Source organism: Lolium rigidum, chromosome 1, assembly GCF_022539505.1.
Source record: "Lolium rigidum isolate FL_2022 chromosome 1, APGP_CSIRO_Lrig_0.1, whole genome shotgun sequence".
Classification (NCBI taxonomy): Eukaryota; Viridiplantae; Streptophyta; class Magnoliopsida; order Poales; family Poaceae; genus Lolium; species Lolium rigidum.
This window is the reverse complement of record NC_061508.1, coordinates 103,469,242-103,491,780: the sequence shown is the minus strand read 5'-3', so window position 1 is coordinate 103,491,780 and position 22,539 is coordinate 103,469,242. Positions and strand designations below refer to the sequence as shown.

The window sequence follows — 22,539 nt, the reverse complement described above, 5'->3', positions numbered from 1 at the left end:
TTGGCCCAGTTCGCGTTATCTCTTTATTCAGTTTTTTTTGTTTTTTTTTGTTTTCATTTTCTTTTTGGTTTTATTATTTATTTACTTTTTAGAGTCCAAAATTATGAAGATTTAGAAAATATTTAAATTTGTAACAAAAAATGTTCGAATTTCAAAAAATGAAATTTTCAGACATATGTTTTAACTAAGATTTCACAAAGGGGTACCTCCTTGCCTCCTGTACAAAGGTCCTAGGAGATGAATCTCATTTGATTTCTCAATTTTGATGAATCTTAACTTTTTTGGACATCCATACCCGGAAAGTAAGAACAACAGATATTTGGACTTTTGCCCAGCTGAAACTTCCACCATGTGAACATGGCTTTAGTTGGCGGCCCAATGTTCCTCTCTAACAATCTGCATACTCTAATCTTTGCAACTCATGGTAAATATCCCTTACTTCAAACAAGATGAGCATGCATAGTAATTCACATGATATTCAACAAAGGCATATTGATGGTGTTCCCCATGACAGCATGGTTATCACACAACAAGCAACTTATAAGAACTAAAAATTCATGAGACATAATACTTACTACAATAGTTTGTAGACTACTTTCCCACATGATCTATAATTTACACAAAACATGTGATAATTTTTAAAGGTTTTAAAGGTAGCACAGAAGCAATTTACTTTGGAGTGGCAGTGAAATACAAGGTAGATATGATGGACACAATTGAAAACTTTGGTTTTTAGTGGTTGGATGCATGAGTAGAGCTTATACTCAGTACATGTGAAGACCAACAAAAAAGACTAGAAGCGACCAACTAAGAGAGCAATAATGACCATAATCATGCATAGCGACAAAACATTATCAATCAAAGCATAAAGTGATATTACAAGTCAAAAACTAAATGATCATAGAGGTTTTAGTTGACTGGTTATAGTCATAACATGGTATAAGCATGCGCCAAGTCAACCCAATAAAGCATCAAAGGAGAATACCACAATACTATGCTTTTATGATAGAAACAACACATGATTCTTTTAATGACACATTATGCACTCTCAGACATTTGAAACAAGTCATGCTATAACAATACATACTAAGCATATGACAAGAATAACATCCAACATGATATGCCAAAGTCTATGCCACAGTCTAGACAAGCTTCCATTTGCATCACTATAGTCATGAAATATTTTACTCGTATCCAACACCAATCAACTTATTTGAAATAACTCTCAGAGACGAAATACAATATGGACCAGAGAGCTAATCATACACAAATAAAGAATACTAACGTGCTCTGAATAAAATTGAAGTGAAAGAACAAGAGCTAAACGCAGTACCAGAAAAATAGAACACTTGCAGAACAATAATAGTGAAAACTAGAGCGTTCTATGCAATTAAAACAGAGCGGGTCTTTCTCTAAAACAAATGTGCCCGGATCCAACATATGCTACAGAAAACAAAACAAAATAACACTAAAAGCAAAAATAAAGATGCTCCACGAACAACACATAGCATATGAAGCAATAAAAATATAGCGTATAGAAAGATGACCTATTGCTTTGTTGATGAAGAGGGGATGCCCAAGGCATCCCCAAGCTTTGACGCTTGTACCTCTTGAATATGTATTGGGGTGCAGGGGCATCCCCAAGGTTGAGCTATAGTCCATTCTTCATCACATCACATCATTCTTCTCTCCCTACACTTGAAAACTTCCCTCATAGAAAAACTTCGCACAATTCTCTATCAGCAGCATTAGTACAATCAAAATAAACAAATGCACTTGTGTTCAGTACTAACATATATCAAACATCTATTAAAGCATAAGCTACTGTAGCAACCTTTCAAAAAACTCTTTGATCAAAAGAACTCAAGAAGAAAGAGATTTAAGAGGTAAATGCAACTATTGCAGAAATCTGTCAAAACAGATCAACATTTAAAGGTCGAAATTTTTGAAAATCCTCTGTTGTTTATCTCGAAAACTGGTCAACTAATGAAAGTTAGATAATAACCTGGGGCATATGCACAAAAATGACAGCTCAAAATTATGCTATGCCTATTTATACGAATTTTTATGGTAACAACACATAATCTGTTTTCAGGACAACAACTTCCCCAAACATTACTTTCTTCCTATTAGAGGTTGTTTTGACAGAAACATGAAATAAAAATGATAAGGAACGGTCATTACAGTAGTAATAACTTCCAAGACTCAACAAAAAGAAAAATTACAGTAAATAAAACATGGGTTGTCTCCCATAAACGCTTTTCTTTAACGCCTTTCAGCTAGGCGCAGTAAAATGCGAGCATTAAGTATTATCAAGTAAACGATCATTAAAATCAATGCAAGGAGTTTTTCCAACAAAGATTTATATTTTATCAATATGTGTTTTAGAAGACCCTTTCTGTGCACTTTTAGGGTCACTACTTTCATCAAATGGATTTTAATGAACAATCCAATCAAAATTCTTTTCCCAGGCTTCATGCATTGCAACTAATTTGAAAGGTATTGGTGCTTTACCTTCTCTACTACTTTTGGTTTGGTCAAGTGTACCAAAGATATCTACACATGAGCCTAGCTTATCAAACTGATCAAAAACCTTTCCTAGCTTCTATAACAACATCTTTAAATTCTCGAAGCAAAGTTTATAGGATAAAATATTTCTTTTTATCATTCTCAATTTCATGGAGTTTAAGAAATATTTGCTGCATTATAGGAATAAGGCTAACAAATCTAGCCTCCAGCATTTGAACTAAAGAAGCTGCAGAAGTTTCATAATCAGGAGCAAGTTCTACCAGGGATTTATCCTCAATATCTTTATGCTTACTAACATGATTGCAGAATTTTTCTTTCCTAATTATAGAACCACTACCTACAGATAGGTCCTTCAGATCGTACTTAGGAATCAACATAATGAAATAAAAGCAAAATAACAACTATGTAAGAAACTAATTTTTGTGTATTTTTGATATATAGACAACTATAAAAGTAAAATAATGTTTTTTGTATTTTTGATATAATAAAGGAAAACAAAACAAAATAAATTAAACTAAGTAAACTATAACAAATAAAAGGATTGGAGATGAGAGATTCCCCTTGCAGAAATTCTCTTTCTCCCCGGCAACGATGCCAGAAAACTTGATGGTGCTCCGGTGATGGTGCCAGACAATCTTGTTGGCGGTTGTTGTGGAAGTGGTTGGAAAACCCCAAGAGGAAGGTGTGATGAGCACAGCAGAAATTTTTCCCTCAGTATGAAACCAAGGTTTAATTGACCAGTAGGAGAAAGGCGTGACTTCTGAAGGTGTTGTTGGCTGACTAGTGGCAGGACGCACTACCGGCGTCAGCAACAACGTGGAACCTGCACACAATATAACCAAAGTACTTTGCCCCAACTTGCAGTGAGGTTTTCAGTCTCACCGGTTTGCTGAACACAAAGGATTAGACGTATCGAATGGAAGGAGATGTTTGCAGAAAGTAAACAGAATATGATTGCAGTAGAATTTATCAGTAAAGGAAATAGGACCGGGGTCCACAGTTTACTAGAGATGTCTCTCCATAAAGAAATAACATGTTGGATAAACAAATTACAGCTGGGCAATCGACAGAATATCGATCGATACATGATAAGATGATTACTACGATATTTGGTATTGGGCATTACAACATAATACATTGACCGTAATCCAACTACGTCTAGGACTAATAATCCACCTTCAGGTTAGCATCCGCATCTCTTCCAGTATAAAGTTGCAAGCAACAGACTATCGCATTAAGCAATGTGTGTAAAGTAAACAATAGAATTACCCTTGGATAAAACATCGTTGTTTTCTCCCTAGTAACAACAACACATCTACAACCTTAGAAGTTATAAAGTCACTCTCCCAGGAAACTAGAGGCATGAGCCTACTAACGAGCATAAATACCCCTCTTGGAGTCACAAGTATCCACTTGGCCAGAGTTTCTACTAGCAACAAAGAGCATGCAAGATCACAAACAACATATGACATGAATATATAATCAATCTCAACATAGTATTCAACATTCATCGGATCCCAGCAAACCAAACATATAGGATTACATAAAGATGATCTTGATCATGTAGGACAGCTCACATGATCGATACATGAAACACAAAGTGGAGAATACAACCATCTAGCTACTGCTATGGACCCATAGTCCAGGGATGAACTACGCATGCATCACTTCGGGGGCGGGCATGGCGATGTAGATGCCTTCAGCGATGATTTCCCCCTCCGGCAGAGTGCCGGGAAGAGCTTCAGAACCCCCCGAGATGGGTTCGACGCTGGCGGCCGCGATGGAACTTTTCGTGGATGAAGGCTCGGGTATCCAGGATTTTTCCGAGAAGATGTATAAATAGGCGGAGGATTGAGGTCGGTGGGGTGCCTGTGGGCCCCACACCTACCCTAGGCAAGGGGCCAGCCCTGGGCCGCGCCTAGGGGCGGTGTGGGCGCACTGGTGCGCCTCTTTGTCCCCCCTCCGGACTTCGTCTTCGTTTCGGTAAAATATTGACTTCGGCTTTTGTTTCGTCCAATTTCGAGAATGTTTCCTATACAACTTTTCTGAAATACAAAAACAACAGAAAACAGGAAACTGGCACTGTGGCATCTTGTTAATAGGTTAGTGCCAGAAATAATGTAAAAGTGCAACGAAGTGTAAACAAAATACACATGAATTGGTGTAAAACAAGCATGGAGCATCAAAAATTATAGATACATTTGAGACGTATCAATCGGCCCGCTCCTCGGCGGTGAGGCGAGCTCGCCGGGCCCTGATCGCGTTCGTCCAGCGCTCCGTGCCCTCCCGCGGTGGCGGGACTCCGACACCTTTGACGACCATCTTCCACCCGCCGCTGCTTGGCAGACGCATGTCCGGCGGGACAGGATATCCCGCGCGGTACAACGCCCACGCGTCCGCCAACAGTGAGGCTGCCCCGGCCGAAGCCTTTCGCCGCGGCGATCTTGCGGGACGGCAACATTGGAGGAGGAGGTTGGGAACGACGAGGGAGGAGGAGATTTGGGAGCGGCGACGGGTTGGAGCGGCGAGAGATTGGGATGGGGACGGAAGGAGGGTCGCTCTTATTACGCATCGGCATTAGGCGAAGCGGTAGCGGAGCGTTGGACGCAATAAACGCCGGCGCAGATGGTCACGCGACCATGCACGACGAGACGCGTCCCTGTGTCGCCTGGGAAAGCTGGAGCGCCATTAACGTCGCTTGACCAGAGGTAGAGGACGGGGTTTTAGAATTCCGTGTCGCTGACGCGTCTAGCGCGTGTCTCCTCGCCCCACTTTTCGTTGTGTCTGGCGTGCCCGAAGCGTCCCATGTGTTGCGGGGACGGGCTCGAGCGTCAGACACTATATTGGGCCGCGTTGGACGGACGCGCGGCTGGAAACGAAATTCCTCAAATCCCTTTGATGACGGACGCGGCTAAAGATGCTCTTATAGGGGTAAAACTAGCCGTTAGGGTAAAAATTCGCAGCGAAATCCGGTACGACCGGCCGTGACCCCGGTCATACCGGTCGAATTTCCTGGAACCAGCGAAGACGGCCTGGCGCGATGATGCGGGTCAACACGCGGCCTGGAACGAGGAAGGCAGGCGCTGCGCGGGCGAGCGACGCAAGCGGCGGCAGCGTGGCGTGCGGCAGCTGCGGAAGCGGCGCGGGGCAGCGTGCGCGTGGGCGATTGCCGTGCGGGTCGTGGCTTGCGATTGAGCAAGTTGAAAGGAACGGCAGCAGCTGCGCTTGACGCTGGGAGCATGAGCGGGCCAGGGGCAGCGCAGGACGTGCGCAACAGGCAGAGGCCTTGGCCGAATTTGACCAGCATGGTATCCGGTCTAAGAGCATCTCCACCGGGTCCTCCCATATCCCTCTCAATAGCATTTTGGGACTCCTAGAGAGAGAAACTGTCTACACCGGTGGTTGTGAAAAAGCGCCGATCATTTTTAGAGTCCGATAAAAGCACCGGCACGTCCGCAATAATCCCTTCATGAAGGGAGCCGATTGGAAGCGCCTGCGTCTAATTTCTGCTGAAAAGTTGCATGTGCCCCACTTGCATGTGACACAGTCCTCTAAAGATTCTCATATCTCCTACTTTTTCTGTTCGCACTTGCATGTGTATGCATGATGTCAGCGTCTCTATTGGGTTAATTGGTACAAGACACGGTTCGTAAATGCTAAGTGCATGCAGCCGCCGCTCCCCATAGCCTGCTGCCGGCGTGCATGCCGGCCCTTTTGGGAGAGGACTGGTGGAGGTGCTCTAACTTGCCCAAGTTACTGCTTTAGCCTCTCTCTTTTTTTTTGTCTTTTCCTCCTTTCTTTTGGCAAAAAACGGAGCAAACTTTGAGCCTCTTTTGGGTAAAAACTGAGCAAACTTTGATCATCATCGGGAGCAAAATATTGGAGAGAAAAAGATAGACGCAACGGGTGGAATATTTTTGTGGCGAACAAAAAGTGGTAGAAAGAATATAGCAAACACCGAACAAAATTCGAGACACTTTTGGAGATGCTGAATATAGGGAATCAAAGGCGGCATGTGGTGGTGAAGATGGAATGGATGAAAGATGCCTAACGGATGAGATTGATCTGAGCCAAAGAACCAAATAACTACTCCGACCTCCTCTTAATAGTGCGGGGTCCTATACTCAAGAAAACCCGAAAAGAGGAGACTACCTTGTCGCGTTCGCCTTCGAACGCTACTCCGAACTTCGTCTCGAGCTCTTCCTCTCTCTTTTCACATCATGACCCAACACCATAAGAGGGCGAGAGAATTAACCGCGTCCCGGTTAACCTATATAACAACGCTCATGCTTCATTCAAGCCAGAACACCCCGGTTAATTGCATGCTCTAGGTCTTGGTCACCAATAGCTCAAGTCATGAGCCTTGGAGGATTGTGACACCGACTTCGAGCCAAATCTTCTCTCTTGACAATAAAAACCTTGAATCCAACAAATGGACTTCAAGCAAAATCTATGTATTATTCCTTCAAACAAAAACTCAATAGAAATATTAGTCCATAGGAATTATCATCAATTACCAAAAATAAACATAGGAGCAAAGTACACATTCACATAACCACTTTTTTGGGTTGTATTTCTGTTTTTTAAAAATGGTGTTAAATGTTTGTAACAACTTCTTGAAAATAATGTTGTAGAAATTTTGCATAACCTCCTTTGTGTTGCATTACTATTTCGAAACGATGCGAGACTTTTTACATGGCTACAACATCTTAATGGAAATGATATTGCATGGCATTATTTTGTAATACGAAGTAGTTACTTTTTCTTGCTACACGGGCGATGGATGTGTTGCAAAAGATAGAGGGGCCCAAATATGCAATTTTGAGGTAGATCGGACGGGTGTCGGGATGACAAATTTCCCCCTCAAATCATGGACAAATGTGTTGCACGCACCATATTCAATCTTAACAAAGTAACAGATCATATCCTACCATAACAACCATCATAGTATCAATTATCCCCGTAGATATTGCCTGCTTAGTATAAATCTTCGGCTTCCTAAATTTACCTCTTGCTACTTCATTTTTTGCTTTACCAGACGCTGATACGTCTCCGACGTATCGATAATTTCTTATGTTCCATGCCACATTATTGATGTTATCTACATGTTTTATGCACACTTTATGTCATATTCGTGCATTTTCTGGAACTAACCTATTAACAAGATGCCGAAGTGCCAGTCCTCGTTTTCTGCTGTTTTTGGTTTCAGTAAATCCTAGTAACGAAATATTCTCGAATCGGACGAAATCAACGCCCAGGTTCCTATTTTTCCCGGAACCATCCGGAACACCCGAGAGCCGCCGGAGGAAGCCCCGGGGGCCCCACACCACACCCCGGCGCGGCCGAGGGGGCCGCGCCGCCCTATGGTGTGGTGGCCCCGTGCCCCCTCCGAGGCTGCCCTTCCGCCTATTTAAAGCCTCCGTCGCGAAAACCCTATTACGTTGGACGAAACCCACGTAAACCTTCCGCAGCCGCCGCCATCGCGAAGCCAAGATCCGGGGGACAGGAGTCTCCGTTCCGGCACCCCGCCGAGCGGGGAAGTGCCCCCGAAGGCTTCTCCATCGACACCGCTGCCATCTCCACCGCCATCTTCATCACCGCCGCCGCTCCCATGAGGAGGGAGTAGTTCTCCATCGAGGCTCGGGGCTGTACCGGTAGCTATGTGGTTCATCTCTCTCCTATGTACTTCAATACAATAATCTAATGAGCTGCCTTACATGATTGAGATTCATATGATGATGCTTGTAATCTAGATGTCACTATGCTAGTCAAGTGAGTTTTACTTATGTGATCTCCGGAGACTCCTTGTCCCACGTGTGTAAAGGTGACAAGTGTGTGCACCGTGTGGGTCTCTTAGGCTATATTTCACGTAATACTTACTCACCGTTATGAATGGCGTAGTGAAGTGCTTATTTATATCTCTTTATGATTGCAATGTGTTTTGTATCACAATTTATCTATGTGCTACTCTAGTGATGTTATTAAAGTAGTTTATTCCTCCCGCACTGTGTAATGGTGACAAGTGTGTGCATCCGTGTTAGTACTTGGCGTATGCTATGATCATGATCTCTTGTAGATTGTGGAGTTAATTATCATTATGATAGTATTGATGTGATCTATTCCTCCTACATAGTGTGAAGGTGACAGTGTGCATGCTGTGTTAGTACTTGATTTAGTCGTGCTGATCTTTCTTGCACTCTAAGGTTATTTAAATATGAACATTGAATTGTGGAGCTTGTTAACTCCGGCATTGAGGGTTCGTGTAATCCTACGCAATGTGTTCATCATCCAACAAAAGAGTGTAGAGTATGCATCTATCTATTCTCGTTATGTGATCAAAGTTGAGAGTGTCCACTAGTGAAAGTCTAATCCCTATGCCTTGTTCCTAAATATCGCTATCGCTACTTGTTTACCGTTTTACTCGCGTTACTACTGCTACCATATTACCACCATCAACTACACGCCAGCAAGCTATTTTCCGGCACTATTACTACCGCTCGCATTTATTCATACCACCCGTATTTCACTATCTCTTCGCCGAACTAGTGCACCTATTAGGTGTGTTGGGGACACAAGAGACTTCTTGCTTTGTGGTTGCAGTGGTTGCATGAGAGGGATATCTTTGACCTCTTCCTCCCCGAGTTCGATAAACCTTGGGTGATCCACTTAAGGGAAACTTGTCGCTGTTCTACAAACCTCTCGCTCTTGGAGGCCCAACACCGTCTACAAGAATAGAAGCTCCCGTAGACATCAAGCACTTTTCCGGCGCCGTTGTCGGGAGGAAAGGTAAAAAGGCACTCATACTCCGGTTCCAGTGTTACGATACTTTTCCGGCGCCATTGTGTTTGTGCTCGAAGCTATTTCCTTTAGATCCCGCAATTGCATCTTTTTGTTTCTTGTTTACACTAGTTTGGCATAATGGACAACAATGAGCTTCTTATTCTATTTCCTGATTTAAGACATGGATGGTTTGATGCGAAAATTAAAAAACCCATGGAACATATTAGTATGAACGCTTTGAACACCATTGTTGATAATGATATAGAAAGTTCTAAGCTTGGGGAAGCTGGTTTTCATGATCTTTTTAGTCTCCCAAGCATTGAGGGGAAAATTTTCTTTGATGATACTTTGCCTCCTATTTATGATGATTATAATGATAGTGGTCTTTTGGTGCCACCTACGATGGAGAGTAAATTTTGTTGTGATTATACTACGCCTCCTACACTTGATGAGAATAATAATGATAGCTACTTTGTTGAATTTGCTCCCACTACAACTAATAAAATTGATTATGCCTATGTGGAGAGTAATAATTTTATGCATGAGACTCATGATAAGAATGCTCTATGTGATAGTTATATTGTTGAGTTTGCTCATGTCGCTACCGAAAGTTATTATGAGAGAGGAAAATATGGTTGTAGAAATTTTCATGTTACTAAAACACCTCTCTATGTGCTGAAATTTTTGAAGCTACACTTGTTTTATCTTCCTATGCTTGTTACTTTGCTCTTCATGAACTTGTTTATTTACAAGATTCCTATGCATAGGAAGCATGTTAGACTTAAATGTGTTTTGAATTTGCCTCTTGATGCTCTCTTTTGCTTCAAATACTATTTCTTGCGAGTGCATCATTAAAACCGCCGAGCCCATCTTAATGGCTATAAAGAAAGAACTTCTTGGGAGATAACCCATGTGTTATTTTGCTACAGTACTTTGTTTTATATTTGTGTCTTGGAAGTTGTTTACTACTGTAGCAACCTCTCCTTATCTTAGTTTTGTGTTTTTTTGTGCCAAGTAAAGTCGTTGATAGAAAGGTTGATACTAGATTTGGATTACTGCGCAGAAACAGATTTCTTTGCTGTCACGAATCTGGTTCTAATTCTCTGTAGGTAACTCAGAAAATTAAGCCAATTTACGTGAGTGATGCTCAGATATGTACGCAACTTTCATTCAATTTGAGCATTTTCATTTGAGCAAGTCTGGTGGCCTAATAAAATCCATCTTTACGGACTGTTCTGTTTTGACAGATTCTGCCTTTTATTTCGCATTGCCTCTTTTGCTATGTTGGATGAATTTCTTTGATCCATTAATGTCCAGTAGCTTTATGCAATGTCCAGAAGTGTTAAGAATAATTGTGTCACCTCTGAACATGTTAATTTTTATTGTGCACTAACCCTCTAATGAGTTGTTTCGAGTTTGGTGTGGAGGAAGTTTTCAAGGATCAAGAGAGGAGTATGATGCAATATGATCAAGGAGAGTGAAAGCTCTAAGCTTGGGAATGCCCCGGTGGTTCACCCTGCATATTCTAAGAAGACTCAAGCTGTTTAAGCTTGGGGATGCCCAAGGCACCCCCTTCTTCATCGACAACATTATCAGGTTCCTCCCCCGAAACTATATTTTTATTCCGTCACATCTTATGCACTTTGCTTGGAGCGTCGGTTTGTTTTTGTTTTTGTTTTGTTTGAATAAAATGGATCCTAGCATTCACTTTGTGGGAGAGAGACACGCTCCGCTGTAGCATATGGACAAGTATGTCCTTAGGCTCTACTCATAGTATTCATGGCGAAGTTTCTTCTTCGTTAAATTGTTATATGGTTGGAATTGGAAAATGCTACATGTAGTAATTCTAAAATGTCTTGGATAATTTGATGCTTGGCAATTGTTGTGCTCATGTTTAAGCTCTTGCATCATATACTTTGCACCCATTAATGAAGAGATACTTAGAGCTTGCTAATTTGGTTTGCATATTTGGTTTCTCTAGAGTCTAGATAACATCTAGTATTGAGTTTTGAACAACAAGGAAGACGGTGTAGAGTCTTATAATGTTTACAATATGTCTTTTATGTGAGTTTTGCTGTACCGTTCATCCTTGTGTTTGTTTCAAATAACCTTGCTAGCCTAAACCTTGTATCGAGAGAAAATACTTCTCATGCATCCAAAATCCTTGAGCCAACCACTATGCCATTTGTGTCCACCATACCTACCTACTACATGGTATTTATCCGCCATTCTAAAGTAAATTGCTTGAGTGCTACCTTTAAAATTCCATCATTCACCTTTGCAATATATAGCTCATGGGACAAATAGCTTAAAAACTATTGTGGTATTGAATATGTACTTATGCACTTTATCTCTTATTAAGTTGCTTGTTGTGCGATAACCATGTTTTCTGGGGACGCCATCAACTATTCTTTGTTGAATATCATGTGAGTTGCTATGCATGTCCGTCTTGTCTGAAGTAAGAGAGATCTACCACCTTTATGGTTGGAGCATGCATATTGTTAGAGAAGAACATTGGGCCGCTAACTTAAGCCATGATTCATGGTGGAAGTTTCAGTTTTGGACACATATCCTCAATCTCATATGAGAATAATAATTGTTGCCACATGCTTATGCATTAAAGAGGAGTCCATTATCTGTTGTCCATGTTGTCCCGGTATGGATGTCTAAGTTGAGAATAATCAAAAGCGAGAAATCCAAAATGCGAGCTTTCTCCTTAGACCTTTGTACAGGCGGCATGGAGGTACCCCATTGTGACACTTGGTTAAAACATGTGCATTGCAAAGATCCGGTAGTCGAAGCTAATTAGGACAAGGTGCGGGCACTATTAGTATACTATGCATGAGACTTGCAACTTGTAAGATATAATTTTCATAACTCATATGCTTTATTACTACCGTTGACAAAATTGTTTCATGTTTTCAAAATAAAAGCTCTAGCACAAATATAGCAATCGATGCTTTCCTCTTTGAAGGACCATTCTTTTACTTTTATGTTGAGTCAGCTCACCTATCTCTCTCCACCTCAAGAAGCAAACACTTGTGTGAACTGTGCATTGATTCCTACATACTTGCATATTGCACTTGTTATATTACTCTATGTTGACAATTATCCATGAGATATACATGTTACAAGTTGAAAGCAACCGCTGAAACTTAATCTTCCTTTGTGTTGCTTCAATACCTTTACTTTGATTTGTTGCTTTATGAGTTAACTCTTATGCAAGACTTATTGATGCTTGTCTTTAAGTACTATTCATGAAAAGTCTTTGCTTTATGATTCATTTGTTTACTCATGTCATTACCATTGTTTTGATCGCTGCATTCATTACATATGTTTACAAATAGTATGATCAAGGTTATGATGGCATGTCACTCCGTAAATTATCTTTGTTATCGTTTTACCTCGCTCGGACGAGCAGTAACTAAGCTTGGGGATGCCGATACGTCTCCGACGTATCGATAATTTCTTATGTTCCATGCCACATTATTGATGTTATCTACATGTTTTATGCACACTTTATGTCATATTCGTGCATTTTCTCGGAACTAACCTATTAACAAGATGCCGAAGTGTCAGCTCTCGTTTTCTCGCTGTTTTTGGTTTCGTAAATCCTAGTAACGAAATATTCTCGGAATCGGACGAAATCAACGCCCAGGTTCCTATTTTTCCCGGAACCATCCGGAACACCCGAGAGCCGCCGTAGGGAAGCCCCGGGGGCCCCACACCACACCCCGGCGCGGCCGTAGGGGGCCGCGCCGCCCTATGGTGTGGTGGCCCCATGCCCCCTCCGAGGCTGCCCTTCCGCCTATTTAAAGCCTCCGTCGCGAAAACCCTATTACGTTGGACTCGAACCCACGTAAACCTTCCGCAGCCGCCGCCATCGCGAAGCCAAGATCCGGGGGACAGAGTCTCTTGTTCCGGCACCCTGCCGGAGCGGGGAAGTGCCCCCGGAAGGCTTCTCCATCGATACCGCTGCCATCTCCACCGCCATCTTCATCACCGCTGCTGCTCCCATGAGGAGGGAGTAGTTCTCCATCGAGGCTCGGGGCTGTACCGGTAGCTATGTGGTTCATCTCTCTCCTATGTACTTCAATACAATAATCTCATGAGCTGCCTTACATGATTGAGATTCATATGATGATGCTTGTAATCTAGATGTCACTATGCTAGTCAAGTGAGTTTTACTTATGTGATCTCCGGAGACTCCTTGTCCCACGTGTGTAAAGGTGACGATGTGTGCACCGTGTGGGTCTCTTAGGCTATATTTCACAGAATACTTACTCACCGTTATGAATGGCGTAGTGAAGTGCTTATTTATATCTCTTTATGATTGCAATGTGTTTTGTATCACAATTTATCTATGTGCTACTCTAGTGATGTTATTAAAGTAGTTTATTCCTCCCGCACGGTGTAATGGTGACAAGTGTGTGCATCCGTGTTAATACTTGGCGTATGCTATGATCATGATCTCTTGTAGATTGTGGAGTTAATTATCATTATGATAGTATTGATGTGATCTATTCCTCCTACATAGTGTGAAGGTGAAAGTGTGCATGCTGTGTTAGTACTTGGTTTAGTCGTGTTGATCTTTCTTGCACTCTAAGGTTATTTAAATATGAACATTGAATTGTGGAGCTTGTTAACTCCGGCATTGAGGGTTCGTGTAATCCTACGCAATGTGTTCATCATCCAACAAAAGAGTGTAGAGTATGCATCTATCTATTCTCGTTATGTGATCAAAGTTGAGAGTGTCCACTAGTGAAAGTCTAATCCCTAGGCCTTGTTCCTAAATATCGCTATCGCTACTTGTTTACCGTTTTACTGCGTTACTACCGCTACCATATTACCACCATCAACTACACGCCAGACAAGCTATTTTCCGGCACTGTTACTACTGCTCGCATTTATTCATACCACCTGTATTTCACTATCTCTTCGCCGAACTAGTGCACCTATTAGGTGTGTTGGGGACACAAGAGACTTCTTGCTTTGTGGTTGCAGGGTTGCATGAGAGGGATATCTTTGACCTCTTCCTCCCTGAGTTCGATAAACCTTGGGTGATCCACTTAAGGGAAACTTGCTGCTGTTCTACAAACCTCTGCTCTTGGAGGCCCAACACTGTCTACAAGAATAGAAGCTCCCGTAGACATCAGACGCCTCCGTCTCTTGGAGATGGCGGGCAAGAAGGCCGGCGGGCTGGCGATCGGCATCGACCTCGGGACGACCTACTCATGCGTGGCTATCTGGCGGCCATCGCACAACCGTCTGCTAGTCGTGTTCTGTCCAAGTCGGATGATGATGCCTAGCCGTCGTCTTAAACGTTGTCTACTTCTACCCGTCATCAACAACGTTACTGCTACACCTCCACCAGAGCGGTACGTGTGACATATCTAGATCTATTTAGCGATGGATGTTGTACCATTTGCCTTGGTACTATTCATGTTGATTAATGCATCTAGTATGTTCAAGTTTTACATGTTAGTAGTTGTTTTCGTCATACTTAATATTCTGAAATTAATCATAAAAATTGTGTTTAATTATCCAACACTGTGTAACATAGATTAGTAACACCTACATGTTACACGAAAAACCAGTTCTGACCTTGAGTGTAGATGCTCTATGTTACTCTCTATTATGACTAGTCTAAGCTGTTCATATTATATTTTGCTCTTTGTGTGGTTACCACTCTAGCATGTTTCTTTTCAGCAAAAAATACTAGAGGACTAAAAATGCCCATCGGGTGAGGCCAAAATTTCATCACACATACACGCTTAAGTAATATAATGTAGGCAGCTAGCGCTCCTATAATCTTTTACATGTAGTAACACAATAGGTCATCACCAAATACCAAGGTTTTAATGTTCTTATCACACAAAAGTTGCACACAAAATAAGTGAGAATCTTGACTGGAATATTCCATCACTCGAAGTAGTATACATGCATATATGCGGCTGCCCTGGTGCCACATATATCCTTATTATTTCTCAATTTCGTCTTCTATCATGGTAGCCATGGGGACATGAAAGTGGTCATGCATGAGCCATTCAGTGACTCTTGAGGATACCTGCAGATAAAGACGGTTAACGATTAGTTAGATAGCTAACACATGTAGAAGATAGTGCATCCTCGTAAGTTTACGACTCGATAAGCAGTTTACACTTTACACCGCCATAATCTTTTGTACAAAAAACATGAAAATTATGCTGATCAATTGTCATCTGGCATCGTAACAGAGTAAAACTGTTGTTTTTGTCCTACACAAAGTACTTTATAAAACAATCCAATTGACCAGAATTATCAACAATATGATGAGCTATCTGCCTATCAACGTAGGTTAAATATAAATCAAACTTTAAACATGGGTTAAGAGTTATACCCTATGTGAAGGGTCGGTTCACCAGCAGGATCAAGAGGGTGGAAGAATCCGTTGCCGCCATTCATCGGTGGCTGCACTTCGGGCTGACGTTCGTAGCTGAGTAAGTTGTTGTTGTGCTCCCAGAGCTGCTGCCCATGAACCTGATTGCTCTCCTCCAACTGCATCTCTCAAAACAAAATCAAGAACATCACCTATATATACCTTGTAGCTTTAGATTACCAACAGTCTTGGGTTTCTTTTCTTACTCGTAGTTCTCTATGATCACTAGGATTACCATGATCTCTTATCATGAGTACTTTTTCATTTTGATCTCCATTGAGGTCTAATATATTTAGAATGGTTATGGTAACACACTGGCGTAGAAGTACTTACTTTTATTCGAAGACACTTATTTGCTTCGGAGAACATTTGCTCCTACAAATTTAATAAGTGGGGGTCATCCACTAATTAGTCAAATTCAGTGATGTTTTTATTTGTGCGAGGAAGATTCACTACTGTTGACGTGTTAAGAGCTAACATACCCTTCTCTGAAGTTCTGTCAGTTGGTCAACCATAATTTGTGTCTGCGATAAGAGAAATAAAATCTGGTTAGCACACACCAAATATCATGCAGGCATGATTCACCTATACTGCAAGATGATAAATGTATGTATAAAGTCATTTCAGATAATAGAATAAATATGTTATATGTAGAGCTATATATCCGCCAAGGAAAAATTCCTACTTAAACTGGAAAAATCCCACTATTTTTAAAACACTTCTAGGGAGTACCCTTGTTGTTCTGATGTGCTTCAAAGATGAATCAAGTTGCTTCTCAAGGCTCTCCAGCTCCTTTATGCCTAATGAATCAAGGTCTTCACCAAGCAAATTCCTAGATAAGATGCAAAGAACTAGTTAATTATTTACATATAAACTTAAAACTCCACCTGTGGACTACAATGAAGGAAAATAATACTAGTAATAAAAGGTAAAATTCAGATTTGGTGGAATGGATAGGATCACTCGTAATTAACCATGCTGGATATTTATATTATCTAGGAATGTGTCATAAACAATCTACGAACGTGTCATAAACAATCTGGTAAGAACCAATACAAGCTGTCCTTAAAAAATAGTGTGTACCCCCTTCTACAATAAAATTGCAGATTGTTGCTTACCCTGACATTCGTCCCAGCAAGAGAAATCATAAAATACTTCACTTTCAGAAGAAGAAAATAATTAGTATTGACAAAATGTGCTATTTATGGTAGTGATGTATTTAAGAAGAGCAAAAATTTGCATTCGTAGGTCCGTGGATTTACATTTTTTTATCTTGAAGATGCAAATTAATTGATAAAGAAACAAAATTAAGTGGTAAAATAGCTCAATGAAAACACAACTTGCCTTTGTGTCCGCTGTAAATTATCAACACGTGCCTTTAGTTTCAGGTACTCATTGCGGCTGTTCTTCAGTTGCTAAGACAAAATAAGATTGACAGCTTTACTTCACTAACAATCATAAGGACACCATATCATTAAAACTCGTTATGAAATTATAGAAAACATACTAACAGAGTGATGTGAAGAGTTAACTGACACATGATCCGTTTCACTAGTAAATAACCCAAATAGGGTGTTTTGTTAATTGTAGATAATTAAGCATTACCGTGTGAACCATTACTATCCAAGCTACACTTTTAGTGTCTTACATGAAATATCACAGGGAAGAACCTTTTCACACCAATTGTAACTAAAGTCAGTTGGTGCCACTCTGGTGGTATGTTAATTAACTCCATCCTTCAAATTCAAGTGCATGTTTACGTTTTCAAACTAGGCTAGCTTAAGTTTGTAGGTTAGATATGGCATCGCGAGTCTAAGAAGAGTGAGTAGTATGTAAATTTACATATCGCATACGATCTATTTGCATGCTCTGAATATTCTAGAGAATTTTTGGGAGTTCCTGGTTCTTTTCTTATGACATGCATTGCAACTGGGTTCATGTTCTTTTGTGTGGAGAGACTGGGCAGTGGGCATGTAAGACGTAGCGAGTACAAGAAGAGCCGGCAATATAAGACGTAGGACTGTGCTGTGCACATGTAAGACGTATCATATCATTTTGAAATTGTGAAAGTATGGAGTACAAGAAGAGCTGGCAAGATAAATGACCCAAAGCATGGACATTGTAAGACAGAAAAAAAGTCTACCTCATTTTCTCTGTTCTGCACAGTTGTTTCAGGTCCTGCGTAACTGCATTTCTGATACTTTTCCAGTGTCTTCGTCATGCTATAAGTTCAGTAAAAAATCACAGAGCTAAATGAGAGAAAATAATACAGTACACACACACAGTTAAGATTCTCAATGTCACAGTTAAATTTAAGTTTGTGGCAATATGAAGTAGAATTGGTGGTGAAGTTAAGATTCTCAATGTCACAGTTAAATTTGAGTTTGCGGCAATACGAAGTAGAATTGGTGGCGAAAAGATAAGATTGTCAATGTCACAGCTGCTAGTGCGCGCCACAGTTCAGTTCGGTAATTAATTTTTTCTTAAGATTATAGTAGACATACGCCTGTTGAATTGTGGCTTAAAAAGTGCGGGTGGTAAAAAAGAAAGTGAGTGTACAGGTTACTTGCTTAGTCGTTTAAGAATTGGGATAAATGATGCACAGCTAGAGCTGCAGGGGTTGTGATGTGTGCACAGATATCAAGGTTTTTGCGTAGGAATCTTTAGTTTGAGTTGACGGGTGTTCTTAAGTCCCGCTCAAGTGAAACCAGAAATCATGAATTTATGTGTGATGTGATGTCGTACGGCATGTTGAACTGTATTCTTTTTCGAAAAATGTTGAACTGTATTAACTCGCCGCTTGAAATCTGAGCAGATGGATAAGGCAGAACATTTTGTTTGGGTACAAAATAAATCATATCAGGAAAAAAAAAACTAGGATCGAATTCTTAGAGAAAACAAATTATGCAGCATATATTGGGATCGAACTTGGACCTGAACCCTCCAGTCAGAGTATTCATTGGACGTTTACATTGCATTGGCATCTAACGAACTCTCAATTTTTTTGACATGTAATGAACTCTCACTTGATATGTGAGAGGATGTATGCATGGGACAGGTAGTGGGTCCAGATCGATGCTTTCCTATATATATTACATTTCTTTTGCTAAATGATTACTATACCATTGAGAAAAAATTATACGCAGGATTTATATATGTGCATGCAAATTAACACTGCTACTTACATAAAATATATCATCTACAGTGTAGAAAGATAAAATTAAACTCGGTGACTTTGTTCAAAAAACAAACTTGGCGATTTACAAAACTACTCGTTTCCCTAAACAGAAGCGATGTTAGTATGCAAGTGGTGAATATTTTTAAAACTTAACAAGTAATATGTGTGAGAGTAAATATTGACCATATAATACTTGACCCGTTGTGCTTGTTTTGCTAAAAAGGGCCTTTGCTAAATACTTCAAAGTTATATTGAAATCATGGTCAAAGTTGAGCATTATTGGATACTGTGAGAAGTCAGATGTGACCTATAGTTCGGCGAGGATGGAGTATAAGATTGCTACGTGAAAATGATGTCACTAAATTTTTAATGATTATTGCGCTTATTTTGTATTGACATGTGCACAAAGGAAAATCCTCGGAAATTATGTTGGGCCATGATAATGTAGAAAACAACGCGTATTAATAAGAGCGTTGAGGATGCTTTGAGTATGCACTAGTTGAGGCAATTGTGTTATTACAACATCTTCCAACATAGATCTCGTCAACCTATTCAAGATAGATCAACCATCTTTGCATGCATCCACTAATTAATTAGTTCTATCCTCTCCAAGACACCTAGACGCACACTCGTCTTTTATCATCCCACAAAATGGCGATGATACTCCCATCGAGACTATGGCTTGAATCTTTGTGTGGGGCTTCAAATTCGAAAATATCTAGATAGATCCACCTTTATTTAGAACATGATGATATACAAATGACTTTGAAATGCTCATCGCAAAAAAAAAGGATAGCAATTGGAGCGTGGTATGTACCATGTCTACTTAGACAAACGTTCCGAGTCTTGTTTTTTCGACATCATGTATCTGAATCGAAGTATGTGCGCTACTAAGAAAACGGGCGGCCGGAGCATCAGGTTTGGGGTGACAAGGGAAAAAAAATTCAACGAGATCCACAACATGAAGTTTCAAACACACAGCATGACAGATTAGTTGATGAGCTAGCGCTCGTGTATAACCGATAGATCAGGAAGATCTGGGCCGGCAAAGCCGGGAAAAGTAGGGCGCAGCAAACGGACCAGGGAAGAGGGAAGATATCGAACCCTAATAAAACCCAGGGTATTGGCCAGATCCCGGCTAGGTAATCCGTGGAAACCAACAAGCCGCTTCCACCAATCCCGGCCGGGGGTGCTGGTGTACGTGTACCGATTAACATGAGGACGCTAGCTCAAGTAATTACGCAGATCCACGTAAACCAGCCACGCCTCGACGACGTGCTTGCTGGCTGGACTCCGACGGGGAGCTAGCGCCGTGGGATCGGGCACCGGATCTCCGCGGCGCGCGAGAGGACAGCGCGCGGCCATTCCATGGGCGGATCCGGCCGGAGAGACCATGGCGCGCGTGCGATTTGAGCAAACAAGAGAAGCTGGCCGGTGTGTGTGTATACCTCTGTGTGCTGCAGAACTCGTAGAGCTTTCCGCGGTTGGAGAAGACGATGAGCGCGACCTCGGCGTCGCATAGCACGGAGAGCTCGTACGCCTTCTTGAGCAGCCCGTTCCTGCGCTTGGCGAAGGTGACCTGGCGGTTGATCTTGTTCTCGATCCGCTTGAGCTCCACCCTGCCCCGCCCCATGGCTGGCGCCGCCGGTTCCTCCACCTTCTCCTCCCTGGGTTGGAACCTCGAGCTAGCTAACCAGATCCGCCACCACCATACACACACCACAAGCAAGAGGAGAGAGATGGGGAGGGGGAGAGATAAGGGCGAGGAGGAGGAGCTGGGGCAGCTGGGATCGACAGGGATTAAAGTGCGAGATGATGGATGGATGGTGGTGCAGGGGAGGAGCCAGTGGTCACAAGGCGGGCTCCGCGGCGCTTCCGTTTCCGGCAAAGGATGAGTAGGGCGGAAACCCTAGAGGACCAGCCGCGTAGCGCGTTTCGGGAAGGCTAGGGATGGGTCGCCCGTCGCGTCCGTCGCCGTCGCCATCCGCGCTTAACTCACTCCTCCCTCCTCCTGCTTTATTCGCTAGCTTGCTAGCTTTTCCACCCCAACCAACCACGGCTAGCTCCACACACACACACACACGCAGAGACGGTCGTCGCGACGCGAGATATTTCAACGGTTGGCCGGCCGGCCGGCGAGCCGTCCGATCGGGGCAGGCGCGGGAGATGATGGGCGCGGCGGTCGACACGTGGATCCTGTGGCCGGAAGGGCAAGCCCCGCGTACGTACGCGCGTAATCATGCATCGGCTCCCTTCTCTGCCCACTGTGCAATCGCGCGCGGGTAGCGGAGCATCATGCATGTGCGCGCGCGGCCGGGGTCCGGCCCGATCGCCATCACGAACCATGATCGGTATGCAGCTGCAGCCGAGCGACCGCGGCGCTGCCGGCCGGTGGTAGGCACGAGCCGTGCATGTAGCCGGTCGATCGGGGAGGACACTGCTCCTTCCATCTTGCCGCGCACAATCGGCCGGATGCGGTTGTGGATTCCATCGGTTACACGTACTGATCCCTGCATGCCAGTCGTGACGGTGCGTACCACCGGGGCCCTCGATCAGCACATCTCCAACACCGCAAAGATCAACGTCTCTCCCGTGTGCTTCTTATTCTTCCTTGACCCACATGGCGACGACACATACAAGATAATTTCACTCACCCTGCACTGCGCCGTCATCGCCACCACAGCACTCACCCTCGCCGGGGGAGGTCGTCTTAGACGGGAGAGCTTCCATCTCCGGCTAGGACTGCACATGTTGCATTCACCGTCCACAGGCCTCTTCCACTCCCACGAACAACATCATCCCCAAGGTACTCAGCCAATCGCCAACCTCGTTTAGAGGTGCGATTCTGTCGTACTTTGGCTCCTAGACGGCTCTAGTGACATACAAGTAAGGTTTTATTGCGTTTCTTAGCTTCCATGGATCATGGCCAATAGCTCCAATAGTTTTTTCTACAATCATTTCGTTAATACACCGTCTCATGACCGATGGTTCGATGACGGTGGCTCTTCTCGATCCATGACCACAATGAAAATTAGCGTCCAAGGCAGTGGGGCTCCGTATAGGAGAAGTGCGGTCGCATTGGATCGTAAAAGAGAAGTCGGACCTATGCAACTCTTTGTCGTCTGCTTTCGTCGTACATTGTGGATGTGTTCCGACAAAGGTTCTGAATGTGTTCCTGCATATTATGGAGGGAGTGAAAGAGACATGACGACTACTTCTGATGCAAGCCATATGATGTTGGTAAGATTTTCTTCTCCTCTTATCAGAAATGCAAGACTATGGGGTAGCTGGTCATCTAGTTGATGAGTACATGATGATGGAAGAGTCAACATGCCCTAGGGTCAATGTACCTGTTCTGCAAAATAGTGGTTGCTTTGTTTCGTGGAGAGCCAAACGCCGCATTTCAAGGGATGCTTTGCATCATATACATGCATTGGGAGTAGAAGAACTATTTATTTGGTTGGCAGGAGCAGTACAAGAGACATATTTGCGAGTGCATAGATATACTCGAAGCTGTGGCTTCACCTATGGATTTGGAACTCTATTTTTGATGTTGTATATTCACATAATAACATCACCGTGCCTTAAAGTTTTCCGAAATTCTCTAGGCTTGCGGAAGGCAATTCTCTAGAGG

At 42.5% G+C, this 22,539-nt stretch overlaps 2 protein-coding genes across 3 annotated transcripts in view; both read right to left on the bottom strand.

Moving 5' to 3' along the window:
• The window catches only part of LOC124704726 (receptor kinase-like protein Xa21), a 28,091-nt gene that overhangs the window by 708 nt on the left and 4,844 nt on the right, over nt 1-22,539 (bottom strand). The gene's annotated exons all lie outside the window — the stretch shown is intronic.
• On the bottom strand, nt 15,267-20,538 carry LOC124704872 (MADS-box transcription factor 7). 2 transcript variants are annotated; one of them, XM_047237033.1, is made up of 8 exons: nt 20,354-20,538; nt 17,871-17,949; nt 17,072-17,142; nt 16,460-16,559; nt 16,210-16,251; nt 16,061-16,102; nt 15,689-15,852; nt 15,267-15,376 (listed from the first exon to the last, which is right to left on the bottom strand). In XM_047237033.1, the coding sequence occupies exons 1-8, from the start codon at nt 20,536-20,538 to the stop codon at nt 15,313-15,315; spliced, it is 747 nt and encodes a 248-aa protein (XP_047092989.1). In that variant the 3' UTR covers nt 15,267-15,312. The 2 variants fall into 2 exon arrangements, with proteins under 2 accessions (XP_047092989.1, XP_047092982.1); XM_047237026.1 differs by having other exon boundaries at nt 15,689-15,846.